At 32.8% G+C, this 18816-nt stretch overlaps 1 protein-coding gene across 1 annotated transcript in view; it reads left to right on the top strand.

Moving 5' to 3' along the window:
• Positions 1 to 10521: 10521 nt before the first annotated feature.
• LOC126017654 (hyaluronidase PH-20-like) overlaps positions 10522 to 18816 on the top strand; it is a 37475-nt gene continuing 29180 nt past the window's right edge. Inside the window, exon 1 of the mRNA XM_049779729.1 lies at positions 10522 to 10636. Coding sequence (XP_049635686.1) covers positions 10522 to 10636 — 115 coding nt within the window. The remainder of the gene's footprint in view (positions 10637 to 18816) is intronic.

Genomic DNA, 18816 nt, shown 5'->3' on the forward strand with positions numbered 1-18816 from the left:
AGCCATCTTGCAAGGCTAATGTCCTACTTACTATAAAACTACATAGTTTTTTTTGTTTGTTTGTTTGCTTTTATTTGTATTTGTTTTTGGGGCCACACCTGTGATGCTCAGTAGTTACTCCTGGCCATGTGCTCAAAAATTGTTCCAGGCTTAGGGGACCATATGGGATGCTGGGGATCGAACCTAGGTCTGTCCTGGGTCAGCCATTTTCAAGACAAATGCTCTACTGCTGTGCTATCATGCTGGCCCAAAATTAGGTGCTTTGTGACAAAGAAAATAAACATGGGTTTATTTTGGCTTCATAAACCTGGGTGCATTCAATCTTCAACTCTGGCAAGTTTTTTGGCAAGATTTCTTAGACTGCAGCCATTCATTGAACTTTCTTATCTTTTCCTTAAAGAAACCTATAATATTTTATATTATTTCTCTTAAATATGCCTCACAATTATCTGGTACATTAGAAATTTCTTTTACATTTTCCCCCCTGTGCTATTCTTTTCTAAAGGAACCTTGCACCATTTTTTGGTGTGTTGTTTGTTAATTTTTTGGGATACACAGTAGTATTCTGCTGTTATTCTGGGCTTGTTGCTCAAGAATCACTTTCGTGGGGCACAGAGGACTATATAAAATACAAGGAAATAAAACCCAAAAGGCTCATACAAGACAAGCACCTTACCAAATGTACTATTATTTTGGTTCCTGAGTCCTGCATCATATTTTTTAACTCATTGTCTTATTTTTATCAGAATAACAAAAATTATATATAAAGATTAAATTCTGAATGCACCAAAGAAGGAAATTACATATAAATGAGCATTCGTAAGAGTAATAGCAGATTTACCAGTTAATAACACTTTGGTTCTGAAGACAGTGGTGGGTTATAGTCAAAATCCTCAGCAAAATGAATGCATCACCCAGGATATTTTATCCAGATTTGGTAGAACACACAATTTCACGAATAAACACAGCTTAGGAATTTCTTAGACCCAAAACCATTTTTATCAGAAATAAAGGTGCTATTTTAGGACAAGGCAGATACATTTCCTGAAGAAATGTAGCACAAAACTCTATGACAATAATGCAATGTCAATGGAATGAAAACACCAATTAAAAGACAGAGTGATAGGATGGATTAAAAACCTGAACCCAGAGCAAAATGGGAAGGACATTTTCTTTGTATGAAGCCAACCTGGATTTGGTCCCTGGCTTCCCAGAGGGTCCCATGACCCCACCAGGATTGATTTCTGAGTGCAGAGCCAGGAGTAACCCCTAAACACCCTGTGTGTGGTCCCAAAACAAATAATCAAAATTGAACCCAACTTTCTGTTGCCTGATAGATCCATAATCAGTCAGAGAAAGCACATACCTAAAGCTAAAGGTTTGAAGATAGCTCTCCAAGAAAACAATTACCTAGAAAGGCCATGGTGTCCACACTAGTATCTGATGTCACAGACTTCAGGCTCATAAAGGTTATTAGAAGAGTGATTGTAATTCTTAATGATCATGGGACATTTCCAAGAATTTTCACTCCTAAACAATGCACCAAACAAATTAATTTTAAAGTAATTATTTATTAAGTAATTATTTACTTAATTATTAAATAATTAATTTATTATTAAGTAAATAGTTTTGATAATCAGCAAAATATTTCAGTGTAGCATCCAGAAATGATATATATATTCTCTTAATTTCATGGAGTTATATTTTGTGTCCCCATGTGTTCTATCGAAATGTTTGCTGGTTAGAAAAATAATTAAGAAAGTACAAATAGATTTGAAGAAAAAAAGACAATGATTGCAGCACAATAGTACTTGCAGATTTCAACATTGCTTTATCACATCTCAATAGATCAACTAGACTGAAGCTTAGTAAGGAAATATTTACTTTATTCTTATTTATTTGTTTTTGGCTACACCCAATGGCACTCAAGGGACTGGCTCTGCACTCAGAAATTGTGCCTGGCTCTGGAGACCATATAGGTTGCCAGAGATCAAACCTGGGTCTATAAATGGTTAGACATACGCAACACAAACTCCCTACTGCTTTCTGTTTCTCCAGTCAGAAATATTTACTTTAAAGAAAGACAAGAGAAGGGTTTACTATATGTATATGTGTATGTATTTACACATATATACATTTAGATGTATATTTACTTTTCATCTTCAAAACGCTGAATGCATATTATTCTCCAATGCACATGGACCTTTGGATAGAACACATGGGGACACAAAATATAACTCCATGTAATTAAGAGAATAGATATCATCTCTGAATGCTACACTGAAAGTAAATGTTAAGTACAAACAGAAATGGTGAAGCATCTCAAACACCTGAAAATTAAATAGCTCAGTACAGAACAAGCATTGAGTCAAAGAGCTAATCACAGAGTAAATTAATATATTTATGGAAAGAAATGAAATGCTAGAGCATGATCCAACAGAATTTATGATTATGGCAAATGGTATTGAGAGGAAAGTTCAAAGCTATGAACTTTCTAAGGAATGGTTCAATTTATGATAAAAACAATACCATTCTCAATGTGTCTCAAAAAATCGAGTACCTGGGAATTACTTTTTCTAAAGAGGTGAAGCACTGCACAAAAAAAAATCCTACACAGTGCCATTTCAATAAATTAAAAAGGACATAAAATGGAAAAAACGTCCCATCCTTATGGAGTGAATTGATATTATCACAATGGCAATATAACCCCCAAAGCATTTTACAGATTTGTTACTTTCCCTAAAAGGCTAAACATAAAATTTTGAAGAAATAGTTTAAATATTTTTGAAATTCCTTTAGAACAATAAAGATTTCCAAATTGCTTAAATAATCCATAGAGGAAAGATGATAGGAAACATCACTTTCCCCAACAATAAACTATAGTAAAAAGAAATGGTAATTAAACTATCATGGTACTAAAGTAAAGACAGACCCTCAAGAGAGTAGAATATAGTAGAATATCCTGACTCAGACCCTCAGTTATATAAATTGTTGTTATTTGATAAAGGAGGAAAAATTATAATGTGGAACTATGAAATTCTTTTTTTTCTTTTTTTTTAATATTTTATTTAAACACCTTGATTACATACATTATTGTGTTTGGGTTTCAGTCATGTAAAGAACACCACCCATCACCAGTGCAACGTTCCCATCACCAATGTCCCAAATCTCCCTCCTCCCCACCTGACTCCCGCCTGTACTCTACACAGGCTTTCCATTTCCCTCATACATTCTCATTATTAGGACAGTTCAAAATCTAGTTATTTCTCTAACTAAACTCATCACTTATTGTGGTGAGCTTCCTGAGGTGAGCTGTAACTTCCAGCATAATAGATTCCGTGTACATCCATGTATAGGAAAATTTCATGACTTCATCTCTCCTGAAATCTTTTCAGAAAGTAATATTAGGAAAACGATCATCTACATGTAAAAAATAATGGACCTAGAAACCTTTCTAATTCTGTGCATAGAAATCTAATTAAAATGTAGGAAATGGCAAAAACATCTGCTGAAATGAATGCTATCTGTGAGGTAGAAACTCTCAATTCTTCTGGGAATGTGGACTGGTCAATCATTTCTGGAAAACAATATGGAACACTGCTGAAAAAAAATCAGGAATTGAGTTTCCACTTGACTGAACAACTCAACAGCTTGGATTAAATTTTCCGTGGGCCCAAAACAAAATGTGTTATCTTACTTTGTTTTTATAAACAGCTTTATTATTGGAATTTTGGAACATCGATATATTATATGCTATTCTATATATGATAATTTTAACTCTAAATAATAATATATACTGTGCTTCTCTTATTTTTATATGAGATTAAAGTTACATAGAATTGTAAGTTGATTGATTCAACATTTTTGTCATTTCTGATCTTAACCGAAAAGCTTTCAGCTTCTTATCATTAAATGCCGTGGAGATCACAGCAACGGCCTTTCCATTAACTGCCACTTGAACCTGCAGCTGTTGGTTTAGGGGCCAACAACTCTCAGAAGTGTCAGTGGAAGACATGTGATCTGAGGTGAGCTAAAACCACCCACGCGTGGAAAAAGAGGAGCCCGGCTACTCAGCTTTGTTCCACAGTCATGCACATCTCCTAGTCAATGAACCCTAGAAAAACATGCAGAAAATATCACTCTATATAAATGACAATGGGGAAAGAACACAGGCTAATACCATGAATAGAGAATGAAAATGCCAGCCCTGCTGACCCCCTAAAAATGCCAACTAACTATTTAGAATCTCAGGTAAGGAGTTTAGACAGGAAATATGGAGGGTGTTCATAGAACTCAAGAAATATATTGAGCTGAACAGATAACAAATAAGAATCAAAAAGATATGAAAATAGAAATAAAAAAATTCCAAACTGAAATAACATGAAAATATCACTGGAAAGCTTCTATGCAGAGTAGGAATGGTTGAGACTGAATTATTGAGCTTGACAATGAGGCACATAACTCCAAACAAAAGAGAAGGTAAAAGTGTCCTGAAACAAATGATCAGACAATGGAAAAAATTCTCAAAGAATGTGAGCAGATGATAGTAGAAGTCTTTGATAAACTAGACAGAAAGAATATAAAAATCATTGGGTCCAAAGACCCAGAAAGAAAATCACCAGTAAGAATCAACAGTCAAGGAAATTATTATTAAAAGACTCAGAGCTAATGAGTGCATACAAACAAAATCTGCATGCCTGAAGAGTATCAGCTAAAAAGATTTTTAAAAAAGCACCCCGAACACATCCTAGTCAAGATGATGAATCCCACAGAGGGGGACAAATACTGAAAGCAGTAAGATCAAAAAGGAAAATTACATTCAATGGTGCATCCTTAAGATTTACAGAAGACCTTTAGCTTGTGAATGAATGCAGAGGGGAGGAATTTTCCTCCACCCCATCCCATCCCCCAAGGCCCAGGTTACCAGATGTGGCCATGAAGACCATTCTGGCATGGGGGAATCTTTCCCCCCAGACTAACTGGACAGTTGCATAAGACCATATTCAGCTGCAGCAAAACCCCCAATTTAAGGACACTACAGGACTCTGAAATGCCGCAAATTATATCTTAAACTCTAGACCAAAGTCTGTGATACGAAAAAGTACCTTGGCTTTCACTCCCCACAAGAATATCTCAGAAGACCTAATTGGGAGGCCTATATTGCCTACATAAGCTTAATACCTTTATAATAATGTATCTTAAGATATGTATTCCTAAACATATAGATAGCCTCCCCCATTACTTTCTTTCTTCAAATAACTTTTTTTTCCTTTTTTCCTCAATTTCCTTTCCTTTTTTATATCTCAATTTCATATATATATATACACACATACATTTTCTCTACCCTCACCAGTTTTGATGCTGCTTAGTACAAAATCTAAGTAAACGTCTTGTCTGGGACAAAAGCTCAGACCACACCACAGATACTGTACGTGTAGCCTGTCATCCTTACCCAGAATAGCACCAGCATTACAAAAGGACACCATACATTTCTGAATAGGCACAGTAAATAAAGGGAAATCATGGTCTCAGACACAAGATCTTATCTTCTAAGGATAAGAACTCACACTTTTTACACAAGGGTGCCTCTCATCCTGGACATATACCATGTAGATACAACTCAGTCTCCACGAGATTGGACAGTGTGAGTTCATTCTCAAATCCCAGATCCCAGACTTAGAACTGCAACAACCCCCTGCAACAAACCAGGAACAAAGCTTCATTGGGAGCTTCATTGGGAGATATACTTGTGCCAGTGTTAATATGACAACGAGGACAGCGAGGAAATGACAACTTGATCTAAGACCAGAAGGTCCTATCACATCACCTAACACTAAGTGGAAATCAGAAGATGTATCATCCTTTGAACTATGAAAAATAAGAGTGCTAACTACAGAAAACTGACTTTGACAACCGGGACTGGGCAGAATGTACCTTGAGACCATTAAGGAAAACCCTACCCTAAGCTATAGCCCAGGTCTCCTACAAAAATCAAGATTTCTTAGTGCAGAGGCCCAATTCTGACAACAAGACTGAGAAGAACCTTTGGAACCATAATTTCCTAGACTTCGGCTTAGGGAACGAGCAAAAACATGGAACACGTGATACAAAAAACTGAACACATCAACAATGTTGGAACAGTACCTTTAGAACCTTAAAGACTCTATCCTAGGCCTTGTCCTAGAACCTGCGTAATTACCAAGATTGCTTGCTACAGTGGCCTTTTTTTCTCATCCACAACCGAGAGGAAAGGTTCCTGAGACAACAAAACAAAAACAAAAACAAAAAAACCCCAAACGACAAAACCAGGATATGGCAATGAGAAGGTATGGAGCCAGTGGTTGTTCCCATGACAATATGCTTCACGAGTGGAGAAACCCTGAATCTCTTAGGCTGCGGGAATTTCCTTCTTTCCCCAATATTTACTGTGCCTATACAAAAAAAAAATGGTGGGGTAACACCAAGCCCTGCCACTGCACCACTTTTTCTGGTTTTGTTTTGCTTTATTTTTGTTTGTTTTTGATATTATTTCACTTTTTTTTTCTTCCACTTTTTTCTTTCTTTTTCAGTTTTGTGGATAATTCGGTGATATTTTTTCTTTCTATTTTAGTAGTTGATGCCAAGTTTTTTCTTTTCTTTTCCTTAACCTTTTTATCTCCAACAGAATAGCATAACTTGAATCATTCAGCCTCCTAAATTGGGGGGGGGGGGAGAATGATACCAAGACCAGTCATATGAACATGTAGTGTAAATAAAAAATGACCAGACTAAAACACCAAACAGAATAGATACCTAACGTATAACAAGCTGTAAGGTGGAAACCAGTTACACTAGGATTCTGGGGGGGGGGGGGGAAGTAAAGGAGGGATATGTGGGATACAAGCTGGGAACAGGAGTGGAGGGAGGACAACATTGGTGGTGGTAAAGCCCTTCATTCATTGTCACTATGTACTGTAAATAATTCTGCGTAATGAATTTCTGTCACAATAAAAACAAAGTAAAAAAAAAAAGATTTACAGAAGACCATTCACAAGAAACTCTCAAAGCCAGAAGGCAGTGGTGAGATATAGTGAAAAAAAATGAATAAAATGAATGCATCAACTAGAATACTGCACACAGTCAGACTCACTTTTAGGTTTGAAGGAAGTATATATAGTATCATGGATAAACAACATCTCAAAAACTTTACAGACACAAAACCAGCATTAAAAAAACCCTAAAAGTTATACTTTAAGACAGGACAGACAAAAAGACACACCAAACTTCTACACGATGACACTCGTTAGAGGCTTTTCTTGCTCCATTTTGCATTTCTTTCCCTTTAAAAAAAAAGATTAATTGATTTTATGTCTGGGGAACATTCTCTGAATACTCAAGTCTATTCCACTGATCTGAGTCTCTGTCTTTATTCCAATACCATGCTGTGTAAATGTATATTGCTTTGTTGTATAATTTAACTTTGGAGAAATTGATGCTTTCCATCTTTTCCTTAGGGTTGCTTTTGTTTATTGTTCCAAATGAATTTCAGGAGTGTTTCATCCACTTCTTTGAAGAATGCATGGGTATCCTTGGAGGAATTTCATTAAATCTGTACAATGCTTTGGGAACTATTGTCATTTTAATTATTTTAATCCTCTCAAATTTGAATAGATTGATGATGACAATAAATCCCTTGACAATTATCTCTCTCAAATTTAATGAACTAAATGCACCAGGTAAGAGACACAGATTGTCAAAACGTATCAAAAAGCTGAAACCATAATTCTGCTGCCTACAAGAAGTACATCTGACTAGTCAAAACAAACATAGACTCAAAAGCTAAGATTAGAGGAAAATTATCCACAAACAATTCCCTTAAAAAGTTGGACAGATATTAATATCAAATGACACAAACTTTAGACTTAGAAAATTTATAAGGGATAATGATGGATATTTTATAACTATCAAGGGATATGTACAACAGGAAGAAATCACATTCTTAAACATATATATATATTATATATATATACACACACAAAGAAGGTCCAGCAAATTATTTAATACACTTATTGACAAATATGTTATATGACACCAATAGCAACACAATAATAGTGGGAAACCTCAACATCACCCTGTCATCTTTTGATAGGTCAACCTGGCTGAAACCTAACAAAAATATATTAGCTCTGAAAAGAAAAATTAAAGAAAGTGGACTGATAGGTATATATAGGGCTTTCATTCCAGAAAACTGGATACACATTCTTTTCCAAAGTGCATGACTCAGTCTCCAGGATAGACCACATGCTAGCCCATAAAACATACTTCCATAAAATCAAGAGGATATAAATCGTATAGACAAACTTACCAGATCACAATGCACTGAAATTAGATGTGAACTACAAAGAGACACAGAAGAAAATTGTTGACATATAGAAATTAAACAGCTCAGTACTGAATAAACAGTGGGTTAGGAAGGTAATCAAGAAGAAAATTAAAAGATTCCTGTAAACAAATGTGAATGAAGACACAGATTATCAGAATTTGTGAAACACAGCAAAAGCAGTACTAAGAGTATAACTTATAGCTTTGGATGCACACATCAGGTAGGAAGAAGGGGTCTACATAAATATGATACAGCTTATAAAATTTAGAATGATCAACAAAAGGTAACAAAATTGGGTAGGCATAAGGAAATAGCAAAGCTTAGAGTGGAAAACAATGATGCAGATATCCTAAAGAACAACAAAAGCAAAAGTTGTTTTTTTGAAAAAAAATTGATAAACCAGTAACAAAACTCATAAAGAAAGCAGGTTAGATAAACTTAATAAACTGGATTAGAAATGAAAAAGGCGGAAATAATGACAAGTATTACAAAGATTCAAAGAGTAATCAAATACTACTTTGAGAAACTCTGTGTCACAAAACATGAGAACCTGGAATAAATGGATAAATTCTTGAACTCTTATCTTCCAAGGTTGAATCAGAATGATTTAACCTATCTAAACAGACCCATCAACCCACTGAGGAAATTAAAAAAGTAATCAAAAGTCTTCCAAAAAATAAAAGCCCAGGCCCAGATGGATTCAGTAATGAATTCTTTCAACGTTTCAAGAGGAACTACTACCAATATTTTAAAGGCTCTTTAAGGAACTTGAAGAAACATGAACAGTCCCAAATAGTTTTTATAAAGCTAACATCATCCATATATCAAAAACAGACAGAGATGCTGCAGAAAAGCAAACTTCTGAACAATATCCCTGACGAACACAGATGCAAAAATCCTCAACAACATCCAGGCAAATAGGATCCAAAGGCACATCAAGAAGATCATACACCATGACCAACTAGGTTTAATTTCAGAAATGAAAGGATGGTTTAAAATATGTAAATCAATTGACATAATACACCATATAAACAAAAGGAAACATAAAAAGCATATGATCATATCAGAGATGTAGAGAAAGCATTTGATATTATCCAACTCCATTCATTATAAAAGCTCTCAATAGATGGGTCTGGATGGAACTTTTCTCTATATTGTCAAGATTACATATAATTCAATAGCAAATATTATTCTCAATGGGAATAAATTAATAGCCATTCCTCTAAAATCTATTACAAGAGAAGGCTGCTCCCTTTCACCACTCCTATTCAACATAGAACTAGAAGTACTTTTCAAAGCAATTAGGCAAGAAAAAGATATCAAGTGCATTTAGAAAGAAAAGGAAGAAGTCAAGCAATTTCTGTTTTCAAATTACTAATATGTGTAGAAAACCCTAAAGATTATGTCAAAAATTTTCTAGAAACAATAGTTTCAAATAGGAATATGGCAAGCTACAAAATTAACACACAATAATCAATGCCTTATTCACAAACAACGATAAAGTAGTGGAAATTAAAAAAATCAATGCCATTCACATTAGGGCCACACACAAACCAAAATACTTTGGACTCAAACTATTCATGGATTGAGAGAATTAAAATAATTAAAATGGAAATACTCCCCAAAGCATTGTACAAATTTAATAAAATTCCTCCAAGGATACCCATGACATTCTTCAAAGAAGTGGATGAAAGACCTCTGAAATTAATTTGGAACAATAAACAAAAGCAACCCTAAGGAAAAATGGAAAGCATCAATTTTTCCAAAGTTAAATTATACAAAAAAGCAATATTAATTTACACAGCATGATATTGGAATAAAGACAGACCCTCAGATCAGTGGAATAGACTTGAGTATTCAGAGAATGTTCCCCAGACATAAAATCAATTAATCTTTAATGAAAGAAAAAGAAATACAAAATGGAGCAAGAAAGGCCTCTTTAAAAAGTGGTCTTTGGACTATGGTCAGCCACTTACAAAAAAGCAAATAGATTCTCATCTAACACCATGAACAAAGGTCAAATCCCAATCTAAGTGTATTGATATCAGATCCTAAATCATAAGGTATATAGAAGAACAGTAGGTAACGTACTCCATGACACTGAGACCAAAGGCATCTTCAGGGAGGAAAAGCCATTAGCCAAACAAGTAGAAGTGGAGATGAACATATTGGACTATATTAAACTGATGAGCTTCAGTACCTCAAAGAAAATAGTGACGAGAATACAAAGTCTACCCACAGAATCAGAGAAACTCTTCATCCAATCCATATCAGGTAAGAGGCTAATATCTAAGATGTACAAGTTACTAACAGAACTTAACAAGAAAAGATTACCTAATCTTCTCAAAAATGGGGAGATTAAATGAATAGAAATTCATCAAAGAAGAAATACCAATGCAAGACACATTATAAAAGACATTATTGCAATAATACAAAGAGACAATAGAATTCAGGGCTGGAAGGACTGGCCACTATATGAAGCTTACCTCAAAGAGTGATGCATACAGTTATAGAAATAACTCTCATGACAATGGTAGTGAGCGAGGAAGTAGATTACCTGTCTCAGTTACAGGCAGAAGTTGTGAGAGGAAGGAGATGCATTGCGTTAGTGGTGGGAATATTGCACTGTTGTAAGTCAAGTTGGTGTTCTTTTTTTTTTTTTTTTTATAACTGAACCCCAACTACAAACTTGTTTGTATTTCTGGTGCTTAAATAAAAATATTTAAAAATCTAAGAAAGTCTTTCAAAAATTATTATTTAAAATTTAACATTAAATCAATCCCCCAGTGTTAAGTTGTTTAGAGGGTTTTCTAAATCTTTACATAGTTTATAATTTCCACTATGTAGGAATACTTAGAATGTTAATATTCTCACTGTGATTTAAGAGATAATGGGCATTTATATCTCAACTTGTAGCAAATTATTTTATTTTTAATATAAAGTAACTTAATTATGAAAAATGTTGTGGATCTAATTGCATTGAATATTCCTTTTTATCAAATTTATGACAGAAGAAATTTATTTATAATTTAAAATATTTTATGAATCTGATAGAGAGCAATAGTTCACAGCAAAGTGGGGGGCTGCTGAGAGAAAATCAGCATCAGCAGTGGCAGCTTCTCTGGCTCAGAATCTATCTTTTCACTTTGGGAGCTGTTTGGCAGCTAGCTAGCTATAGTGGGAGGAATGTTACACTTCCTGAGGATTTAAGAACTGAGGATAAAAATTAGTTTAATGGGGGAAATATCAAATGGGGAGTGAGAGAAAATAAAGAGTTAGAAAGAATTTGTAAGGTGGTAAGTAAAGGGGGGAAGGAGGAATTATATACAGCATAGACAAACATTATGTATAATATAAAATATATTAGACAGACATTGAAGTAGCCAACATATACACTCATGCATACACATAGTCAGATACTGAGGATTGATCTATGGGTTACAGATAAACAGCTGACCCAGGTGAAATGGAACAGAACACTTAAAAAAAATATATAGCTGACAAGTCAAATAGAAAGGTTTTCCACTTTCTAGGCCAACTGGAATTGGTGAGGATAAACTGTATTGAAGAAAGGCTTCTTGGGTTAGGTTGTTTATAAAGCAGTCTTAAAAAAAACAATCATAATTTTTAGTCTAGAAAACTAAGTGATATGGTAATAATTACTTTAAGAGGAGTTCACAACATGAAACATTGTCTAGCAGATCTTGAGCACCTAGGTTCTTTTCCTAAAAGCAATCTAAAAGCATGAACATTATGGTATAATGGTAAACTACCTACAATTGAAAAGAGATTACAATTACATATTCAATGAATGAGCACTGCAACAGGAGTTCATGGTATACAATTGCATATTCCATAGCTATCTGTGTACATAAACATTAGCGTATATTAGCAGGCATAATCAAGTAGAATATGAATAGATTAGTATTTTTGTCATAACATTATCATAATGAGACCTGTCTTCTGAGTCTAACATAGTTTAGCAATGCAATGTGTAACTGGGGCAACGATCCTAAATCTCCAAGCGCCACTGTGGACAAAAAAAAAAAAAAAGGAATTATAGACATAGTAAAATTAATACATTAAAACTACTTAGTGTGAGCTCTACAGTGGGTGTGCATGGCTTCCAAATGCATTCTGCACACTTTTCTGTGGATAAAAGCATTAGAAGATTATTATAGAAATTCATAAAGAGCAGTTGTTTGGACACTTGCTTAATCTAAACTGCTATATCCATTCTTGATTTTATCCACTGGCATTTAAGGAAACATTGACAGAAAGGGCTGTTGTGCCATTGGATTTTGTAGGGTGGTTGTTGTTACAATTGGATATTTGGTTTGTGTAATTGCTTTTTGAGTGAGTAGTTCATTTAGGGTCGGTTTGGTTAGCTCAAATATTTTTTTTTTGTCTGAGAATGATTTTAAACCTCCCTTCCATGTAAATTATTTTTTCTGGGTAATAGACTTTAGGTTGAAAGTTTGTTTCATTTAGTAATTTCATTATGTCATATCACTCTTTTCTTGCCTGTATTGTTTCAAATGAAAGATCTGGTTTGATTCTTATATTGTTTGCTTTATGCTTGAGGTTTTTCTCCCCTTCCTGCTTTAAAGAGTCCATTCTCTCATTTTGTTTTTTTTGTCATTTGGATTATTAAATTCCTTGGTTTTGTTCTGTTATGGTCTATTTTGTTTGCTACTATTTTTTGCCACTTAAACTTGTAGAGAAACCTCTTCCAAGAGGGATATTCTCTTCTACTATTTCCTTCACTACTTGTTCTTCCCTTTCCCTTTTCTTCAAGTGTTATCTCCCTTTTCTTTTTTGATTTCTTTGTCTCTGCTGGCTTATAACTTGTCTTCAATTTTGTCTATGCCATTCTCCACCTGTGTAATTCTACAATTATGGCTTGGTAACATGTTTTTTTTTTTTAATTCCTTAAGTTCCTTTTGTATGGATTATCTCATCTTCTGTAAGAGTTCTTCTTTGAGTTGATTGAATTGTTTATCTATAGATGTAATAATTTTGTAGGCTTCTTGATTTTTATTGCTAAACCATTAAGTGTTGATTTTAGGTTCTCATCTATAAGGTTCAGGCATTTGGGTGAACTTGGAGATTTGCCAGGATTTTTCACCATATCCCCCCCCAGTAGATGTCTGGTTTAGCTTCCTCTTTGATCTTTGCATTTAGTGGCTTGGAGTGCTGGATTCTCACAGGGTGTTGAAAAAAGTACTAGATCCAATCTGCCAGGAAGTCTATGATATGTATTGAAATGACTTTCTGCAGATGCACTAGCATCTTGAGGTTTGGGAAAAGGGGGACTGATGAGAGAAAAGGGGGTTTCAGTAGTGGCAGAAGAAATCAAAAAAGAGACTGAGGGGAGGTTGGAGAGGGGGCCCTTGTTCAAGCTTGGTAGAGGGGATCTATTTTCTATTTCTTCTTTGAAAATATGGCATTAAATTTTCAAATAGTCAATTTTTTTCAAAGAATAATTTTTGATTTGGTTGACTTTTAAATATATATCTTTTAAATCACTATTTAATTTTTCTTAATTAATTTTTCTTCTATTGCAGTACCTTAAACATAATTCCACTTTACTTAGGTAAAATTTAACTTTAATTGTTATTTTTTATTTCCAAAATAATATGAGTTTCTATAAATAACTTCTTAAAATTATATAATAATTACTAATACATAGCATCTTTATTAATCCAAAAATGGTTCTTTGGAGTTTTGGTTTTATAAAATTCTGAGTCTTGCATTATGTATCAATGTATAGTTTACTTTTCAAATGTTCTCTGAGTGTAAGAAAGCATTTTGCATTATGCTGTTTGGGGTGTAATAATTTATAAACTGCTATTAAGTCTAGTAATGTAGTTTCAGTATTCTGACCCATACTTCATTCAGTATCTTGTCTTTGTATGATCTATCCATAGATGTTAGTGGGCAATAAAATCTCTCACTTTTTGGCTGTTTCAATGCCTCTATCTGTTATATATAGTTCACACATGTAGCATTCAGACATGTAAAGTAATAATGGCTGAATATTATAGTTGTATCAACTATTATACTTTCATGGTGTCAAATATTGTCTCTTTCTATCTTACTATTTGGAGGGATTTTTCTCTAATATAAGAGTTGTAGTTCTACCCTTTGAAATTTCTTTTGGTATGAAGTATTAATTTTCTTCTTTATTTTAAGTTTATATTTGATTTTATTGATTATGTGAGCTTCTATACAAGTTTATAATTAAAAAATTTTAAATTGGTAAAATATATATTGAAATAATTTTGTTCTACATTATTTATTTTATAAATTCATAATTATAAGTCAATATTTATATAGTAACAAAATAAATTTTTCTGTTACATTAAAATATAAATCTAGCATTGTTTTTATTTTTTATTGAGATTAATTGATTTACACTAACTTACATTTTATTGTTTTATATTTACATTACAACTTCTCCACTCCTATTATTTATTCTCCTGCACTAGTGTTTTTCAAGATATATATTAAAAATGATTTTTACTTAAAATATTGGGATTAGAAAAAAAAGAACATCATAATTAATGGTCTGAAAAATGTTCTATATATCTTGGATATTTTACTCCATAAGTGGATTAAGTTATTTCCTAAGTAAAGTCTTTGTTGCCTCAAAAAATAGTCTGTTATTAATTAAATTAACAGGCAAAATTTCAAGTTAATGTAGAAGTACAGAATTATGAATTCTATTAGGGATGGTGTAAGACTGAATTTTATGCTCCCTTACTAGAACAAATATTCCTTTTCAGTTCATTACCTTTTTATAGTCTTGCTTTCTTAACCAAAAATCTACATTTAGTGGGACTATTTGATTGAAGGGTTGATGAAGTAAGTTAAAAGATTATTGAAAATTGATTTTCTCAGTAATTTTGATATTATCAGATCTGATTATGAAAACCAAAGAAAAGATAAAAAAACTGAAACCAAATTATAAATCAGTAGCAATCATTATTAGACTATGGCAGACAAAACTTCCTGACAAGTGAACACCCCTTTACCTACTTTAGTAATTTATTACAATCAAATGTATAAGATATTTTTGTACTGCAATAAATTGTCAACTAAACTCTCCTTTAATATTTTCTTTTTTTTGATCCTTGACCCACACATATTTAGCAGTGAAAATGCCTAAATCGTCTATCCAATAATTCTTGTATTGTCTGTTGTATACTTTTTTCTCTAAATTTAGTTTTTTTATAGTTTTACTTACTCATGGACTAATTCTAAAATTGGACTAATAGTAAATTAATTCTCCATAAGCCAGCTGGGAATCATTTAAGCACTTAGTATAAAAATTTTTGCAATACTAACAAATAGGCAATTCTTGAGGAAAAGTTTTCAAATAATAGGCTAATGTTTTAGAAGAAAATACACTGCTGTGGGTCTAAATAAATGAACAATTTTGAAGATATTTAGGATAAAATTTAGGGAAATTGGTTCTAATTGAATTGCATAATATCAATAATACAGTAGAAAGATAACCATCACTTATAGTTTACTGGACAAGTAGACTATCTTTTTTTATCTTCTCAGAAAATTTCTTATATTCAGATCTTATTTTTACCTCAAGTATAAGGACTGTGCACAAGGGTGCATCATAAAAAGTGAATACTTAACTAAAATGGGTCACTGTAGCTTTAAGTTAGTGGGCAATCTTTTTTTAACCAAAGTATATTTTCACTTCTAGAAAATGAGGATAATAACTTGCACACCCTAATTCTAATCTGACAATTCATGGTTTTAATCTAGTAGAAACATTCTAAGATTATCTCAAAATATATTGCTTGTAATTTAATTTTTAGATATTTAGCTGAATTTACTTCCTGTAAGGGTAAGTTTCTTTCAAGATTTTTTTTAGTATAACCATAACATGATTTTGCTGATCAGTTAAAACTTGATTGTAACTCAATAAACTTAATAAGGGCAATTGATGTTGGAAGCTTCCACAGACTCACTAAAGATTTTAATTACAACAGAAGTCAAAAAAGTTATATGATTTATTATTATCTCTTGAAATAAACTCAGTTAAAATATTTAAAAATAGAGCAAGAATTTAGTTATAGTTCATTTAAATTTTATAAGTTAAGCAATTTTTCTCAGGTTAGTTACTGTTCATGTCTTAACAACATAGGCCCTCTTGACTTAAATCAAGAATACAAACTCTTAGCCCATCTACTTTATACTGGAATTATTGCAATTTAATAATTACATATATCTCCATGTATAATGTATAAAATCAATGTATAAGCAATTTACTCTGTTACCTACTAGCCTGTGATGTTAATTGCATGCTTAATTAACCTGTGAAGAATGAACTAGAGAAGATATAAAGATATAAGGAAACTTTTGCTCTGCCCCTACATGTGTAAATACACATTTCATTAAATTTTAAGTCTTGCTTTACACTTACTATTTGAAAAAAAATGTGTCTTGATTAAAGCAGCTTTAGAAATCAATATATATTAGTTATAGTTTGGGTTTTTGAAACTGTGTCTATTGGCTCAAGAATGTGACTCAGTAATTTACTTGTACATGAGAACTTGAAATTGATGTTAAACTACACTAGTCTGGGTAGTATTTATTATAGATTTAGTACACAGCACAGTTGGATATGCATCCATCTCTGCACCTCAGAAATAAAGGTTTATTTTCCTCCTAAAAATTAAATACAGATAAGATATATGCAATTAAACAAAGTTTTAAATTTGAGGGTATATTTCAAACAATTCATTACAAATCTAAGTTATTTATGAAACCTTTGGAAAATCATTCTTGACAATTATGAAGACAACTGATCATGTGAACTTGAAACTATAGTTTATTTTAAAAATTTCTAATTTGACTTTAAACAGAATAGTATATATTTTAATGACCATGACCCCATCTCCAAAACTTATATTGGTCCATTCCCAACCTTATATGCATATGGTTTAATTATTTTTAATTATGTGAGTTAGATCAACTCTTAAGTATTTCTTACTATTTATTAATATTTATTAATTATTTCTGATTTTTAACATTTGATTTCCCCATCCTATTTGATTACCTTTATTTCCTGTGTCTTTTCTCAGTTAGTGAGTCTTAAACCACTCCCATTTGTCATCACCTGACCAGGTACTCAGCTGGCTATCTCCTAAAGACCTAAACACTGACTTCCTGCTGCTCTCCTCTGAAGCAATTATTAGAGAGCACTCTTGGCTTCCTCTGATCTTGGTGAGGGGAGAAAGAAACTACCTGTTTTTCTCATCTACAAGGGTAAATATGTTCTGGTCTTTATTAACCTTCATAAAAGCAAAGAAAATTGCAATATTAATACTGCTTTCTAATAGTATGAAAAATTCATGTTATAAATTATTTTTATTTTAGGTTAACATCAGACACATGTTTCTGCATATGTGATAAACTCACTGGTAGTTTATTATTATCAAGACCTGTAGTGGCTATTATTGATTGCTTCCATTTTGTAGATATAATGAACATACTAGTAGTCAAAAATCAGTTGCTTTAAGTTTATTATGTGAAATTCAAAATTTTTTTATTTTTGTATGGAATTTTTTTTGGGGGGGACATACCCTTTGATGTTTAGGGGTTACTGCATGGCTCTGTGCTCAGGAATCATTCTCAGAAGGCTTAGTGCACCATATCATATGCCAGGGATCAAACCAAGATCAGCAGCATGCAAAGCAACCTGCTTTACTATTGCTCCAGCCCTACCACACTTCATGAAATAGAAGCAAAAACAGTCATAATGCCTGGCCAAAGTTATTGGACAATGTAAAAACTAGTAGGTTTATATATTAATAATTTGTCATTTGTTTTACAATGTTCATCACAATCACAAAAACTGAATCTAACTAAAAAAGAAAAAAACAAAAATAAAAAACCTTAACGAGAAGAGAACATTTATCTGACTTGGCTAATTTGTTCTTGTGTATTTTGGCATCAAACAGCAGCCTCTGATAATTAGAAGTTCTTGCTTTTTTGGAGGGAGACTGCACATTTAATATGGAAAATTTATCACAAAATAAACAGAACTAAGTGCAAAGAAAGGTCTTCCTAAAATTTTATTGCTCAGTCACCCTCAGCTAAAAATAACCATTTTGCTAAAGTGGCTGATTCTAGATTTCATTTCTGCCATGCTCAGAACTTCTTTACAAGTTTGTATAATGTATTTGTAGATATTAATTTATTAAATTATTAAACATCATAATATAGCATGGTAATTATCACTCTATTATCTGTGGTTTTTTTTGTTCCTTACTTTTTGGTTGGCTAGTGTATACAGCAGTATTAATCAATACTAAATTATATTAGCCAACAATTAGTTAATAGTAGCCACCAACAGTAACTCTTCACACTGAATTCGGGGTGAAGACTGACTGTACTCCCAGGCTAATATGCAATGCTGACTATTA

This window comes from Suncus etruscus, chromosome 1 (genome assembly GCF_024139225.1).
Source record: "Suncus etruscus isolate mSunEtr1 chromosome 1, mSunEtr1.pri.cur, whole genome shotgun sequence".
NCBI lineage: Eukaryota > Metazoa > Chordata > Mammalia > Eulipotyphla > Soricidae > Suncus > Suncus etruscus.